Raw genomic sequence first — 13,530 nt, 5'->3', positions numbered from 1 at the left:
AAAGATGTTGCTAGAAAAACTCAACATTTTAAGAACATAACCTTTTCATTAGCAAAAAGACATCAATTTTATCAAATGTATGTGTGGTCGCAGCCCTTCATCACAAATGCCACATCTACTGATAGTTCCAAGTAGATTCACGCAGAATCTATAGTCTATGTGAAAAGTGCGGTTGGTAATGATAACACATTTGCTGTTGGCTGTTGTTGCCAAAGAATCTTCAGAGGAGGACTTACCCGTGTTCATTGAGATTGCAGGCATACATGTTATTAACTCTGATACCATTTTTCTCACTCAAACATTAACTACAGTTGAGTATGATGAGCACTATCATGTATTTGTTTTGTCTTGCAATGAGGAGCAACGTGTTTTAAGAAATTGAAGCACTATCTCAACAGATCTTCTAAATCTGCATGCATTACCAGATGGTAGACTTGTTGTAAATCCAGGCCATGCACTGTTGTAATGTAAGTTCCTGTTCCCTGTTGTTGTATATATTTACTTTTCTTCATGTGAACGAAAACAAACATACTCCCTTTCTACACCCAGGCGACACACTATCATCATATTTCACCTGAGGGTGTAGTACACCAATGTTACACCCTCAGGAACTTCCAAAACGAAGTTGTAGGGTGTGAAAGGGGTGTGATCTTTGGTAATACACATATTTTACACCTTTAAAGGTGTGAAACGATTTAGAGTGTACGTAGAGGCTTAAGTTGTGTTGTTAATACTGCTAGTGTTCCTATTTTTCAGGTCATCGCTACATGTGAATCCTATTTATAGTGTTATTCATTCACAGTGTTAAAAAGTGCTTTTCCTTTTTTGTCCTTTTTGGTGAACCATATTGCTGTAAAACATGCGTTTCTCGCCAGCACTGCCATGTGATATCGCGGACCCCAGGTGTTCTCAATCTACAGAAATATAGCTTTTTTTCCTGGGGCCACCGCCATCTTGAAGGGAAATGGAAAAAAAAAAAAAAAAAAAGAAAGCACGAACCTAAATTCTACCTCTTCTCTACCCTCACACAAGGACTTTACCTCTTTTTAGCTCCGAGAAGTGAAAAAAGCAGTGGCCGACATCTCTGGGCTCCCACGACAAGGATGGGCGATCTTCGACGTGGACAGAGACTCTTTCGACTGGAATTGTCCGAATAACAACGACAAAGTCAGGGATCGTCTGCAAACTGTCATCGAATTCCTTAAAGCGGAGGGCGCTGATGTCCTTCCTCCGCATCACTAGCTGTTTTTATATTGTGACTGCAAAAAATAAAAGAAGAAACTGAAGAAATGTGAGGTACTTTTGTCCACGATTTGTTGTTTTCTTGGTACTTACAGCCGATTTCTTATTACTCATAACGAGTCCAACCTAATCGGAGGATGCTTTCCAAAGTTGATTGTCTTTCCAGAACTCCGAATTGTAGTGATGAGAGCTCCCACGTGGAGTCATTATTTTCAGAGGACCTTTCCGCAGGCCCATCATAGTGTCTGCTAGCCTCTGTTGTATGGTCTGCTGTCTCTCTCACTGCGATTAAGTTGTCATCATCTTTTCTCGCTAGCACGCTCCTAGCCAACCATCATCCCGAATGGCAACGTTCTCGCCCAAGATTTGTTGGAAACGGCAGGCGGATACTACTCTATGGCCATTATGCACGGCACAGAATAGGCTCCGCCTCCTATTTTCAACAAATCAGAGCCGAGAACGTTGTCATTCGGGATGATGGTTTGGCTAGGAGCGTGCTATGTGCTGAAGTTCATTTTTAGGAGTGTAGTATCTTCAAATCACGGTATGCACGTCCTGTTCCCTGGCCCCAACAGATGTTATGATGAGTTGTGCCACAGTTCCCACTTCTTGAGCTATCCTCACACTTGCCAGAATGAGGAACATCACACTGTGCTGTGTACTCCACACTCAGTTGTCTCGCAACGTAAACTCGGTTATTATATTGTTTACTCCATATGTTTACTCCATACAACCAGGAAGCACTTCCCACATTCCATTTTTTTTATATGTGCTTAAAGGAATACAGAAGGCCATCCTTAAACTTCTCAGATTAAGACGTCTCTTGAAAGTACGTGTCTCTACTGAATAGCGCTAAAGGTTTTGGTGTGTGCAATTTGTCTACAAGAAAAAAACACACAAACACACAAACATGGCGCTGCGCATTCACCCTTGGCGGGCGTTTACACAGGCAAACTTTCTACACCAACTTGGACCAACTTTGGAGTTGGTGCAGTCGGCCGACATCACCAACCATGACCAACTCGAGTTGCTGGGAATCTGTCGCCGAGCGAAAACTTCGGAGAGTTGGTGGTGGTCTAACCAATTAACGTGAGGAGCATTGCCACGTGACCCTCGAGAGCGTCAAGCGATTTCATTCCCGTCGTACTGCCTGGCATGGGTTCAAATCCTGCAGGGGTACTAGTTTTTTTTTTTTTTTTGTTACTAGCGCCATATAAACATATGAATAGGCATTTTTTGAGATACTGGTGACCTTCTGGCGAAATAAAAAGGCTTCGTTTTGATTAATGACAGTTAAAAGAAAGTCACCAGCGGTTGTACTTGAACCCATACACCCCGATTGTCGTAAGGTTGGTTGTGGGCGGAGCTAACGAGTTGGTACGTGTGAACGTGGAGACGGTACCGTGTTGAAGTTGGTCCAAAGACGTTGCTTCGGGTTGGTCTGAGTTGGTGCTGAAAATCTGCCCGTGTGCACGCCCCCTTAGCTTGCCACTCCGTGTATAACGGGGACGATAAAGTATGATGTCACATCACCGATGACGTAAGGATAACTAATTCTAGGTTGCAGGTCAGTAGGGGTCAGCGCCTTGTCTCTTTGCCGCCGTAAACCAGTTTTACCAGTTACCCACATAATTGGGGACAGAACGAGCGGAAGAATGATTACCGAGCCAGGAGAAAGGTGTGAAATCGTTCGTTGGGGAGATTCGCTCAAAGACAGGGACTCAAGCATTCTATCGCAGCATCATTTATTTGCGATCATGTCTCGCGGTACCTGAAGGAAGAAAGCAACAAACACATACACACAAAAAGTTCACGTGCCCTTGCAGGTCGTTGTCGTCTTCCCTTTCTAACACGTTTCCATCCACCAGCACAAAATTGTTACACGCAAAAACGTTCTAACAACCTCCCCCCCCCCCGAAAAAAAAAGGGCTTACGCGCATTTTAACCATCGGCGAGTTCTAGCGGATACAGCAGTTGCATCGGTCTTCTTCGCAAAGCCCCATCAGGTAGGCGTATGGTGCAAGCCCTGACTTTCTCATCTCTGCCGCAGAATACGTCCACAATCCTACGCAACTTCCAGAGCGGCTGTGCTTGTTTCTCATCGTGGATGATGGCTATGTCGCCAGGTTTGAGCGCTGATGAGTTGAAAACTCTCGACGAAGGAGTTGACCGCAGTTCGGCCAAGTATTTCTTGTGCCATCTTTTCCCAAAGTGGGCAAGGCTTTGTCAACTTGTCCAAGTTTCGTCTAATGGTAGTTTCGTTGAGGTAAGTTCTCTGTATTGTGGGGTAGGTAGAGACGTCTGACGTTTACCGACGAGGAAGTCGCAGGGGAAATTGACATTTCTTCAGAGCTGTTGCTGCAGAGGAACGTTATAGGCCGTGAGTTATTCACCGCTTCCACTTCAGTAAGGATGGTGATTATCTCTTTCGTATAATGGAGCTTCCTTCCTAGTACCTTCTTCACCGATGTATTGACGGATCGCGCAAGTTGTTCGTAAAACCCGCCCCACCAGGGCGCCCGCTCCATAATGAACCGCCATTCAATATTGCTCATCGAGAAATGATCTTTCACCATCGGATCCCTTAAGACCAACCACAGCTCTTTCAGTTCGCTCCTACTTCTCTTGAACGATAAGAAATTGTCAGAATACACAATACGGCATAGCCCTCTCCGTGAGACGAACTGCATCCAGTCAACACACATGGTTGACAGAATGTAAAATCCACGTTGAATATCGATGAACAATGTGAAACGTGAATTGAGAACATGAATTTCACGCAGATTTTACGTAAAATTTCAACGTGCGAATTGTAATACAGGAATTCAACGCTGATTCAACACTCATATACCAGCAGTGGAATGGAGCACGTTATGACAGCGTTGATACTTACGCTGGAATTTAACGTAACCGACAACGTAGAACGAACAACGTTGTTTCTGCACAAGTTTAAAGGGACTCTGACCAGATGTTCGACAAATCTTTCGTTTGCATCTATTACGAAGGTATAATATGCCTCCAAGCCACACGCGAAATATTTTGGCTGTGCGCGGCGGCAAAGTTTGCCAAACGGGGAGCTGAAAACCGGCTTCGCTTTTCCTCCTCAACTCGCGGAATCGGGGCCGAAATCTAGCCTCTTTGTAGTGGACATCCGCCAATTTCCGTGTGCGTGACGAAAGCACGAGGTCCACGTTTCATTGGGCGCCCGGACCGGAAGTTCTGTTGTTAGTGAGTTTGTGAGAGCGACGGCATCCGTCCGGAAAGCGATCTTCAATATGGACGTCGAAGGAAGAAATGCGGAGACTTCGAGCCCGGAACTTCTTTCTGACCTTTCTGCGATCGAGAAGAAAATTCTGCGTGCTGAACAGCTCGGTAGGCTTTCGAAACGTCGCCGATGCCGCGAATGCGAGACGAAGTTAGAGCTCTACGAACATCGGTCGCAGATGAAGCAAACAGCATGAGTCGCCTGTCTTCACATGCCCAAGAATTAGGGACAAAACGTAAAGCAGGCTTCACCTAAAACGGCTCCCATAGAGCCTGTGTATTCTGGAAGGAAAAGCGCGTGCTACATATTCCGCTGGCGGCGCTTTGCATTCGTTCTCTAATGGCATCTTGCCTCTGCCAGGACAAAACTTTTGAGCAATTTTTTGGGCATGAATAGTGGCATCTTCAAGGTTCCATTCGGGTTCCAAATTTTGAACCTGTAAAGGAGCCTTCAATCGCCCCACGAACGCGTAGCGGCGAAGCCTACGTCCAAGGCCACGCGCAACCACAGGTTTGGGAAATGGCTCGCCGCAGAAGAGACTACAACAGATAAAGAAGGCAAACAAGAAATAACAATACGTGGAGCAAAGATTTGTGTGTTACTTCACGTGGTAAGGGTATAGGATATAAACAACTAAAAACTTGACAGCTGTTAGGAGAACTAACATCGTTGAGGTTGTAATAAAGAGCAAACGTGTGTACATTATGGCTGTTACGAAGCCTATTGGTATCTGCTAAACTGTGAGCAATCAAACAAAACATAAAGGTGTGGTCGGAGTGCAAGGTACAACAAAAACAACAATAAATGATGACGATGAGATGGGGTGCTTCACAACGGAGGTGCGTACCCTACCCCATTGCACGTGGAACATTATGTGAAGACGATGAAGGTGGTGGTGGTGATAGGGCTTGCCGTTGTCGGCCTCACGTATGTGGGCAACGTCACGACTCACGCCCTGGGGGAATATGCGTCCTGGGCCGACTTCTAAGGGAACTGCGCCGACATATGTCTGAAAGCGTCTGAGGAAAACGCAGGAAAAACCCCAGACAGCACAGCGGGCACCGGGATTCGAACCCGGGTACTTCCCAGTCTCGACGTGACATGGCCAGCACGCTAACCACTGAGCCACGGGAGCTGGAACATGGAACATGAAAGAACTAAAATGAATGGCAGAAAATGGACCAACGACAGCTTAAGACGACATGTACTACTTTGCACAGGAAAATGTGATATCTGAGGTTCTACGATGTGCTAGTGTTGTCAAACCAAGTTTATCGAGGATAGGTTCATAATTCACCACTGTGTCGGTCATTGAGAATGAACAATGACTCCAAGGGATTCAATGTTGTCATTCGGTCAATCTCTTATCTTTGAAAATTAGTGAAGCTAATTAAGTATACCATTTTAGTTAACCATCGAACACTGATGCGACTGGCTAGGAAAGATATCCGAGAGGCCAGGTATGTTAGGCGCCCAAACGGCACGTCCGGGACTCTCATAAGTTTATAATAACAACTGTGGCACCTAACAAAGGACAACCTGTATATCCTCATGTGTTTCCATACTGACTCCCGGAAGAATTCGAAGCTCGTTCGAGTAGACCGAATGTACAATCGTATTTATGAAATAGCGCACAAAAAAAAAAACACTAAAAAATTGACATGGTTGCAAAATTTGAGACATACACAAATAAAAGATTTGACTAAAATTGGCGGGCTAAAGTGTGCCTAACGAACCAACATTCAGTTTGATTGTAGAAACAAGGTATTTTGAGGCACGATAGTTCTATAAGTTGAGTGAATGGCGGCTTGGATATGTCGCGGTGACGTAGATGGTGTCGTCTAGACGAAAAAAATGCTGAAGGCTGAAGGCTCGGCAGTGCAGAGATCCTACGGATACGCATGTAAGATGAGGGAAGTAGGACAATCATGCACGCACGCGAATGACGCTGAACCATAACACCTATCTATATATCCCGAAACTCCGAGTGGCTGAACACACCGAACAGACTGCGGTTTCGTTTCTTCTTTCTCGCTCTCTCCTTTTTCCTTTTTTTTTCTTTTGGGGGGGAGCTTATTAATACCTGAAGACAATTTATCATACAGCTATAGGATGTCACGCTTCCTCGCTAACGCAGGAGCCTCTCTAGCGAGGAAAGCGCAATTGTAAAAGGTGGTCACGTGGTCGATTTGTATTATAACACATTAATCTGCTCTCTTTTGACCACAATAATGCTCGTTGCCCTGTCAATGTCATCTGCATTTTTTAGATACTGTAGATATGTCGTTCACCTCGAAACTACAAAAAAAGTTAAGAAATCACGACTTTCTGTTGTTTTTGTTTGATTTGCGATTATCTGGCGACTTTCTGTTGTCGTCATCTCTCAAAATCTATCAAAATAAGCACAATTTCAGACAACGAAAAATATCGTTCTGCGTTCCTGTCTTTTATTTTCCATACTTAATACAGCTAACGCCGTAGTGGCTCAAATCTATCCCTACTACAGCTTAATGCCGCGTGCTTTTCGACAGCTGTACTCCTGGCTTTTGTTTTCGTCAGTGGAGAGGGTGCTAGCAGGTGTGATGTCTTATCAGCGCAGTTCTTCTGAAGATTTACAATCTTGATCCAGATGTACATGCTCGCGCTTTCAGCAGACTGTTTGGGACTGTGTTGTTCGCTATCGCGTCTTTTTTCATTCGTTCATCTTTGTTTCTGTAGAAGAAAAGTTTGACTGGTTGATAAGCAACTGCGTGCACCACCTAAAAGTCAGTTGTGTAGCATGGATTGCTAGTACGTATGAGTTGAATAAATACGAATGAAGCACGATGAGCATTTCATTTACACATAAGAGTTAGTGACGTCTTCATGTTGGGAAAAAACTTCGCATGGCTGCATATGCGATCACAATGTCCTCCTTTTAACGTTGAAGTCAAAATAATCGGGGACACTTCAAACCACTTTACTCGAGTTGTGACGCAACATTTGTCTCAGCTTGCCGTCGTCTGGACCTTTGGACGTCGTTAAAATTTCTTAGCTCACCTCGCGTCATAGAGTCCACATCTAACATGCGTGACATGCCCTGGTTGAGTTCGACACTTAAACGTGGCATCTTTCCTCTTGGATGCCACCTTCTTCCCAGTACGTGACGTCAGGTTTCTGATATCTCCTAGCCTGTAGCGCAGATTAATTTTCTTCTATCCTTTAACATATTTTAGCCCATCCCATGCTGCGTCCCATTCGTTTGTTCGCCGATGATGTAGGTTCTCTAAGAGACAATTTTTCTTTTCTAGTCCTTGGCTAGAAGGCCAACCTAATCAGCGCTGCTGCATGTGGCTCACCGCGGCGTGATGCGAAAAAACATGTACATACGGGATCACGCTCTACTGTCCGTACCCCTTGTATTTATTTCCCAGATCTAGAAACATAGTTAGGACGTTTAACGTCTCCTGACGCAGATCTTTCCCTGCAGTATCTTGCTCAAAATTCTTGTATCTTGTTGAGTTGCCCGCTTCATCACGGCTTCTGCATTAACCACATGACAGACAGAAAGGCGAGGGCAATTAAAGCAGCTATCAACGAACCCGTGCACGAAAATAACGACCGACTTATTGTTTTGTTTGATTTTAGTGTCTTTTTTTTTTCTTCCATACTTCATCCAATGAAATCATTCCGTGTTCATCAAGATATCTACTGGACCTGATAGCACTGCGGTCTTGTCTTGAGTAGGAAGTATGCTAGGACGTTGCCAAAGCTTATTCGCTCTGCGCGCGTTCTTGCTATTGTTCTTGTATGCAAGAGCTTTTGTGCCCGTATTTTCTGCGGCTGAGAATTCTGGGAGTCTGCGACGGGAGTGCGAACTGATGGGCCTTCCTATATGTCTTCAGACTGCCTGTACGCCATAGAACGAATAATCGCTAAAACGGTATTCGATAATCTGTATGGGAATATGCAAGGAATATATTACACGTCCGTATGAAAACTGGTGGACATTGTAAAGGATATTAGCCGAACGTCATACTGCTCACTGACAGCAAAACGGAAGTTGTTAAATTCACATCATTAACAGGAAAGGATGTCGATTTACTTCTTGATAATCTACCACGTCTTGTGACTCCAGTCCTTTCCTCAGACACCAGAGATAAACTAGTACACTTATGGGATCTTTTCAGACTTGTGGTAAAAGAAATTTGAGCAAGATACTGCAGGGAAAGATCTACGTCAGGGGACGTTAAACGTCCTAACTATGTTTCTAGATCTGCGAAACAAATGCAAGGAGTACGGACAGTAGAGCGTGACCCCGTATATACATGTTTTTTCGCATCACGCCGCGGTGAGCCACATGCAGCAGCGCTGACTAGGATGGCTTTCTAGCCAAGGACTAGAAAAGAAAAATTGTGCCTTAGAGAACCTACATAATCGGCGAACAAACAAATGGGACGCAGCATGGGATGGACTAAAATATGTTAAAGGATAGAAGAAAATTCATCTGCGCTACAGGCTAGGAGATATCAGAAACGTGACGTCACGTACTGGGAAGAAGGTGGCATCCAAGAGGCAGTGGCATCCGTGTCACGCATGTTAGATGTGGACTCTATGACGCGAGGTGAGCTAAGAACGGAAATCGGGAACGACGTCCAAAGATCCAGACGACGGCAAGCTGAGGCAAATGTTGCGTCACAACTCGAGTAAAGTGGTTTGAAGTATCCCCGATTATTTTGGCTTCAACGTTAAAAGGAGGACATTGTGATCGCATATGCAGCCATGCGAAGTTTTTCCCAACATGAAGTCGTCACTAACTCTTACGTGTAAATCAAATGTTCATCGTGCTTCATTCATATTTATTCCACTCATACGTACTAGCAATCGATGCTCAACTGACTTGTACGTGGTGCACGCAGTTGCTTATCAACTAGTCAATAAACTTTTCTTCACACCTACAGAAACAAAGATGACCGAATGAAAAAAGACGCGATAGCGAACAACACAGTCCCAAGCAGTCTGCTGAAAGCACGAGCATGTACAACGGCTGGATCAAGATAGTAAATCTTCGGAAGAAATACGCTGATAAAGCAGCATACCTGCTAACTCCCTCTCCACTGATGAAAAGAAAAGCCAGGAGTACGGCTGTCGAAAAGCACGCGGCATTAGGCTGCAATAGGGATAGATTTGAGCCACTACGGCGTTAGCTGTATTAAGTATGGAAAATAAAAGACAGGAACGCAGCATGATATGTTCTTTTTTTTTTTTCGTTGTCTGAAATTGTGCTTATTTTGATAAACTTTGATAGATACTTTGATAGGTCCGACTCCGGCTCGTACGCACACGCGTAGTTACACGATCTCGTTCAAACTGGACGTGCTGAAGAAGCTGTCCGAACTTCATGGTAACATCAGCGCAACAGCACGATTTTTCTGCATTCCTCGTTCGTGCGTGCAGGACTGGTTGAGGCAGCAGGACAAGCTCGAAGCGTGCAGGACCGACGACGACTTGGTCATCAGGAAACGTAGGTGCATACCTTCTTCCGAGGACACCGCAAAGAAACGTGCAAGGTACCCTGCGATGGAGGAAAGCCTTGCTAGCTGGATATCCGAAGAACGAAAGCAAGGTATTCCTGTTTCTGCATCCCACATCAAGGCGCGGGCCGAAGACTTACTAAGCAAGAGCGACGGTGCAACGAACTTCAAGGCAAGCAATGGTTGGTTGGAAAGGTTCACCAAAAGGTACAAAGTTGTCAACAGGTCAGTCACCAGTGTTGGGCAAAAGGTTCCGGACAATGCGCGTGAGCTGTGCCATTGTTTTTTCAAGTTTCACGAATCAGTAATTGGAGGAATTGAACTGAAGAACATTGGAAACATGGACGAGACGCCGATGTATTTTGACTTGCCACAGAATAAGACGTACGACTTTAAGGGAGTCAAGCACGTAACATGCAGGACAACCGGCAAGGACAAGCTTCGATACACTGTTGTTCTCAGCGCAATGGCCGATGGTACAAAACTGAAGCCGATGATAATATTCAAAGGACTCAAGAACGTGCCAAAGGTTGACTTCCCTAAAGAAATTGTTGTTTCCGTGGCAATGAAAGGGAGCATGACTGCTGAGCTTATGAACACCTACAAGCAAAAGGTCTGGGCTGCACGACCGGGTGCCTTCTTCAAACCCAAATCAGTGCTGGTGATGGACAGTGCGCCAGCGCATCTGAAGACTACAACAAAATCAAGCTTCAAGCAGCATTACGCCACCTGCCTCTCGATTATTCCTGGTGGACTCACACCACTTCTTCAGCCTGCCGACGTAGCTTGGAATCGCAACTTCAAGACAGCGATGAGGAGCCTGTGGACGGAATGGTTGAGGAATGGAGAAGTGGAGCACACGAAGTCGGGAAAACGCCGCTCCGCTTCATATGCCACCATTGCACAATGGGTCAAAGAGGCATGGAGTCAAGTTCCCGAGGAGCTGATTCGTCAATCTTTTATCAAGTGTGGACTTGTGGCAGAAGCAGACTCCAGTAGTCTACATGGACGTTTAGCTGATGTTCTGACGACGGGCACGATGGAGCCCAGCCCGATCCACGACGAAGAAAACGGGTCTGGACTCACTGACGCGGAAAGTTGCGATTCTTCTGATGACGAGGACATAAATGCCTTATAAGTTTGTTGTACTATTGCATATAGCCTTCTGTTTGTGATAGCATGTCGTTGTACAATAAAGGTTTTGTAAGAATTACTTGTCTCAGTCATTCTGTACCACGTGCCGGCGACCTCGTTTAATCCGGCATGCCGGGATAGACCAGGCAGGCAGATCGCGAAAGTTGGTCGACCTCGGAAAATCCGGCATGCCGGATAATACGCGGTAATACGGTAGATTTTGAGAGATGACGACAACAGAAAGTCGCCACAAAATCGCAAATCAAACAACAGGCGAACGACATATCTACAGTATCTAAAAAAATTCAGATGACATTGACAAGGCAACGAGCATTATTGTGATCAAAAGAGAGCAGAGTAATGTGTTATAATACAAACGGAACACGTGACCGCCTTTTACAGTTGCGCTTTCGCGAGGAAGCCTGACATCCTATAGCTGTATCATAAATTGTCTTCAGGGATTAATAAGCCCCCACCCACCCACAAAAAAAAAAAAAACGAAAAGAGAAGAAAAAGGAAAAGGAGAGAGCGCGAAAGAAGAAACAAAACCGCAGTCTATACAAACGGTGTGTTCAGCCACTCGGAGTTTCGGAATATATAGATCGGTTTTATAGTTCAGCGTCATGCGCGTGCGTGCATGGTTGTCCTACTTCCCTCATCTTACATGCGTATCCGTAGGATCTCTGCACTGCCGAGCCTTCAGCCTTCAGCATTTTTTTCGTCTAGACGACACCATCTACGTCACCGCGACATATCCAAGCCACCATTCACTCAACTTATAGTTATACTTATTACTCCTCGATAAACTTGGTTTGACAACCCTAGCAGATCGTAGAACCTCAGATATCACATTTTCCTATGCAAAGTAGTACATGTCTTCCTTCATCATCTTCACATAATGTTCGACGTGCAATGGGGTAGGGTACGCACTTCCGTTGTGAAACACCCCATCTCATCGTCATCATTTATTGTTTTTGTTGTACCTTGCACTCCGACCACACCTTTATGTTTTGTTTGATTGCTCACAGTTTAGCAGATACCAATAGGCTTCGTAACAGCCATAATGTACACACGTTTGCTCTTTATTACAACCTCAACGATGTTAGTTCTCCTAACAGCTGTCAAGTTTTTAGTTGTTTATATCCTATACCCTTACCACGTGAAGTAACACACAAATCTTTGCTCCACGTATTGTTATTTCTTGTTTGCCTTCTTTATCTGTTGTAGTCTCTTCTGCGGCGAGCCATTTCCCAAACCTGTGGTTGCGCGTGGCCTTGGACGTAGGCTTCGCCGCTACGCGTTCGTGGGGCGATTGAAGGCTCCTTTACAGGTTCAAAATTTGGAACCCGAATGGAACCTTGAAGATGCCACTATTCATGCCCAAAAAATTGCTCAAAGGTTTTGTCCTGGCAGAGGCAAGATGCCATTAGAGAACGAATGCAAAGCGCCGCCAGCGGAATATGTAGCACGCGCTTTTCGTTCCAGAATACATAGGCTCTATGGGAGCCGTTTTAGGTGAAGCCTGCTTTACGTTTTGTCTCTAATTCTTGGGCATGCAGGTAAGCGATGAGCTTTTTAACGCACACTGTGATCGAACATGTAAACGTTCTCTGAAATTTCGTGTTCTGATATCTAATGCGCACTTACTGATCATGGTGCCGGTGTGGCTGGTGTGTCATAATACCGAAGGAGATCGAATGCTTGTGCTGCAAGGAGCTCGAGAACACTGCCGAATGACTGCAGTATGAGTGCATTACAACCCACGAGGATTCCCAACTTCTATGCTTGAGCCTACTTCTTGCATATGCGCGACTATATTCACAAGTAAGTCACATGTGTCCTTGTCGAACCATGTTAAAATTTGGGCGCCCAAAACTGGTTTGGTCCTGCATTAAAGTCGTTAAAAACTCCGGTACAGGGCGCAACACATAAAAAGACTATACAGTACACAACTCTGAACTGGAGAAAAGCAACATAGGCAATTTTGTAATTGTCAGTGTGCTGTGTCCTGAGTCACGTTTTTGTGTATTGCCCTGTGCATAAGGTTTTAGCCTAGGTTTTTAGCGATACTGAGTGTTCTTGATTGTCGATTCAGTGAAAAGTAAAACAATGTTGGTTTCTAAAAGAACACAGCATGTGTAGTAATGTACAGGGTGTCGGCAGGTAAACTGCAGTTGCTCTCAGGTACATGTAGAAATGACACAGCACACACACTGTACTGTAACCGGTTACCTATTTGCCTAAACTATATTTTATGTACATCTGTGTAGACTATGCAGATACACTGCGTATCGCCAGTTTGCAAGGTGAGTATGGCACACGCTTGGGAAAAACAAGAGCATGGTCATCCCAGCCTGTGCAGTGAAGAGGGTCTGG

At 45.0% G+C, this 13,530-nt stretch overlaps 1 protein-coding gene across 2 annotated transcripts in view; it reads left to right on the top strand.

Annotated features, from left to right (window-relative positions):
* The window catches only part of LOC135369196 (uncharacterized), a 63,454-nt gene extending 62,159 nt beyond the window's left edge, over positions 1-1,295 (top strand). For both annotated transcript variants that reach the window (XM_064602829.1, XM_064602830.1), the window contains one exon: positions 1,051-1,295. In XM_064602829.1, the coding sequence (XP_064458899.1) occupies positions 1,051-1,242 (192 nt within the window). In that variant the 3' untranslated portion in view covers positions 1,243-1,295. The remainder of the gene's footprint in view (positions 1-1,050) is intronic.
* Positions 1,296-13,530: the final 12,235 nt, after the last annotated feature.

The sequence above is a fragment of the Ornithodoros turicata genome, chromosome 9 (genome assembly GCF_037126465.1).
Source record: "Ornithodoros turicata isolate Travis chromosome 9, ASM3712646v1, whole genome shotgun sequence".
Classification (NCBI taxonomy): Eukaryota; Metazoa; Arthropoda; class Arachnida; order Ixodida; family Argasidae; genus Ornithodoros; species Ornithodoros turicata.
This window is presented reverse-complemented; position numbering and strand designations above follow the sequence as displayed.